Here is a 3,805-nt window from a genome sequence, read left to right on the forward strand (position 1 = left end):
TTTGTTTATGCAAAAAATATACATACATATGTTGATATACATATGTATGTACGTATGTATGTGTACATTTTGTCATAGATTTGAGAGTTTCATCTTCGTTGAGCTTGTCAAACAGAATGAAACATTTGTTAACAATATGCCATGCCATGGGGTGGGATGGACGACCGTCATTCAAACACATTCGTCTGTCCTCATCCGCCATGATCCCATTAATTTTTTTTAAACAAACATTAAATAATGTTGTTTTTTATTCTTTTTTATTTCAGGGAATCCAACAACGTTCATATGATTTGAAATCGAGTGTGAAACTATTCAAAGATTTGAATTTACTAACAAAAGATGAGGCATTCCGTAATGCGACGACAATATATCCGGTCACATCAATGGATGATTTCTATCGTTTGCATGCCTACTTTTCAAAGGTAAGAAAGGTTTTTTTTTAATTTTCCAAAAGGTGAAATGGAGTGGAAGCAAAGTGAGTTTCTTCACTATAAATAATCCTATGAGCTCGATTAAAGATTACCCCTCCAGCTCGTCTATAAAGACTATTTTTTGCTCGACTATAAAGACGACCATCAGCTTGTCTTAAAGTACCCCCTTCAGCTCTTCATAAAGACTCTCCTGCTCTTTTCAAAAGGCAGATTTCATATCGTCTATAAAGAATCCCTTCAGTTCGTCAATAAAAACTTCCTTCAGTTCGTCATAAATATTACCTTCAACTCGGCTATAGATACTACCTTTAAGTGGTCCTTTCGAGTCGTCCATAGAGACACGCTTCAGCTCGTATATAAAGACTCCCCTTCAGCTCGTCATGAAAACTCGCTTCAGCTCATCACAAAATCTCCCTTCAGCTCGTCTATAAAGACTCCCTTCGGCTAGTCTATAAAGACTCTCTTCACTTCGTCTACAAAGACTCCCTTGAGCTCGTCTACAAATAATGCCTTCAGCTCGTCTACAAAGACTCCTTTCCGCTTGTGTATAAGACTTCCTTCAGCTCGTCTATAAAGGCTCCCTTCAGCTCGTTTATAAGTACTCCATTCACGTGGTATATAAATACCCCTTTGATGTCGTTTATAAAGATGCCCTTCAGGTTGTATATAAAGCCTTCCTTCAGTTCGCCAATAAATCCTCCCTTCAGCTTGTCTAAAAAGACTCCCTTCAGCTCGTCTATCGGTACTCCTTTTAGGTGGTCTATATAAATACTCCTTTCGAGCCATCCATAGACATCCTTCAGCTCCTTTATAACGACTCCTTCAGGTCGTCTATAAAGACTACATTCAGCTCGTCTGTAAAGACACCCTTCAGCTCGTCTATAGATACCCTCTTTCGATTCCTCTATACAGGCACCATTCAGCTCGTCTATAACGACTCCCTTCAGCATGTCTATAAAGACTACTTACTGCTTGTCCATAAAGACACCCTTCAGCTCAGTTATAAAGCTCGTTTATAAAGACTCCCTTCAGCTCGTCATGAAGACTCCCTTCAGCTCGTCCATTAAAACTCCCTCATTCACTTCCATTTTTTCGGAGCTATGAAATATCCTCTTTTAGAAGTTCTATAGAATATCGTAAGCTAATAATCTCTCACCACAAAACATTTTTCCTTTCTCTCCCTCTCAGTATCACTTAGAAATTGTTCAACAAAATAGTGCCGAACTGGAACAGAAATCGTATCGCATAGCGAATGGGACAATTTCAAATAATATACTCGAAATACGTTGGCCATTGGGTGTACCGTTGGCTAGTGCACCAGAGACACGTCACGACATTATTCGGTGGCATTATATGAATCAGACACATATCTTCCTACCGAATGATGCAAATAATGTTGAACCTCTGCCCGCCATTGAGGCAGATGATTTGGAAAAGGTGCTGGAGATAACACGACAATATGCTAAACATAAATTTCCAAATATGATTTATGTTGGAATACATAGTATCTATCGAAGATTTGATGCGACTCGTGGTATGGATTATCGTATACATTTGCTGTTGCGTGATACCGGGCGAATATCGGCATTGACTCAACGTGGACCGGAAATAAAAAATTTCCAAATTGTTAAGCCATTGGGAAGGGTGGAAGTGGTCCCGTCACCATATGTTACGGAATCGACACGTATTGCCATTTTGGTGCCCACTTTTGAACATCAAATGGAAGAGGCTCTGCAGTTTATCAATCAATATGAAAGGACTTGTATGAGAAATCAGGATAATACGTTCTTGTTGTTGGTAAGTTGGATGGTTTTTAGTTCTGCTATCGCTAAGTGTTATTAATAACAATTTCCTCTTCTTGCAGATTTTCATGTATCGCACCGACTCGGCCAGCAAAGGCGACAATGATCCCTTCAAAGTGGCGAAAACTCTTGCCTTAGATCTATCATCGAAATATAAAACCGATGGCTCTCGGATAGCATGGGTATCCGTAAGATTGCCCCAGCAACTGAGTGAGTCATCCACCAATGAAGACATCATGCTTAGCTCCGTATATGGCCGCAATGAAATACTTAGCATTGCTGTGGCCGATCTTGCCCTACCCAAACTAGGTTTGGATAGTTTAGTTTTAATGGCCTCCAATTCGATTACCTTTAAACCAGATTTCCTCAATCGGGTAAATTTTTTCTGTTGGTGATCTCTTTGTTTACGGTGTGTATTAATGAAAATGATTTCTATTGTTTCTAGGTTCGCATGAATACCATCCAAGGCTTCCAGGTCTATTCGCCAATTGGTTTCATGATGTACCCATGTAAACTTGCCGGATTTTGTAAGGAATGTGAAACATGTGATGTTAGCCAAAGTACAGGGTACTTTGATAAATGGAATTATGATATTGTATCGTTTTATAGTCGTGATTATGTTCAAGGTAAGTGTGGGGAGAAAGAAAGGTAGAAAGTAAGATATTTGATGGACTCGTATATAAAGACATCTTTCGGCTCGTCTATAAAGACTCGTTTCAGCTCGTCTATAAAGATTCCCTTCAGCTTGTCTATAAAGACCACCTTCTAAATTTATTTTAATATTCTAATAAATATATTCTTCCATTTTTCAGCTCGCAAAATTATTGAAGCATCTGTACCGATAACACGTTCGGACAACGATATTGAACGGCTGCTAACACGACCAAACAAAAAAATCAACAATGTTCTTGATATGTTTGTCGGATCACAGCTGCCGGTACATATTTTGCGTGGTGTTGAACCCAATCTGCGTTATGGTGGAGCCATTAAAAATTTCATCGATCGACAAAGTTATGAAACGAAACCAATACCAAAATGTCCACTAGACAATAGAGAAGATGATCAAGCGGAGGCAGCAGCAGCAGCTGAAGATCCCTCAAATGCCAAACAACGAAGTACGACGACAACAACAGATGAACATAAGTGCATACATTTGGCATCGAGAAAACATATCGGCGATGCCATAATACGTTACGAAGATAAAAGTATTATACACAAATGAGACACTTGATTGGGGGAGGGAAGAGGGAAAGTGGATTTACTAAAAACCAAACTTTCTTTATTCCTTCTCTTGGTGTTGTGTTTGTTGTTATTAATTTGTTTTATTTTTATATATATGCATATGAAATTATATCTTCCTCGTGTAGCTAACTATTAGCGTCAAGTCGTCTATATAACTGAGTCAAGTATTTTTTTAGTCTGTAGTTAGGGAATTTTTATTAATAATTCTTTTTTATTTAATTTCTTGAATAATTTCATGCACACAAAAATATCCATTGTATTTGTTTGTTGTCATTATTATTATTATTACTATATAATTTTTGTAAATATGTAGAATTATTTATATATAAA

The 3,805-nt window shown here is 37.8% G+C and overlaps 1 protein-coding gene across 1 annotated transcript; it reads left to right on the top strand.

The window, feature by feature from the left end:
• Positions 1 to 266: 266 nt before the first annotated feature.
• LOC133325065 (chondroitin sulfate synthase 2) lies at positions 267 to 3,455 on the top strand (the record flags this gene model as incomplete). The annotated part of the gene is made up of 5 exons (XM_061533891.1): positions 267 to 422; positions 1,620 to 2,228; positions 2,296 to 2,607; positions 2,679 to 2,859; positions 3,046 to 3,455. Coding segments are annotated over 5 exons (1,668 nt in total), but the record flags the coding sequence as incomplete, so codon positions are not given.
• Between the last annotated feature and the right edge of the window lie 350 nt (positions 3,456 to 3,805).

This window comes from Musca vetustissima, unplaced genomic scaffold (assembly GCF_032173495.1).
Source record: "Musca vetustissima isolate MV318-11 ecotype Yass unplaced genomic scaffold, APGP_CSIRO_Mvet_v1 utg13413, whole genome shotgun sequence".
Lineage (NCBI taxonomy): Eukaryota > Metazoa > Arthropoda > Insecta > Diptera > Muscidae > Musca > Musca vetustissima.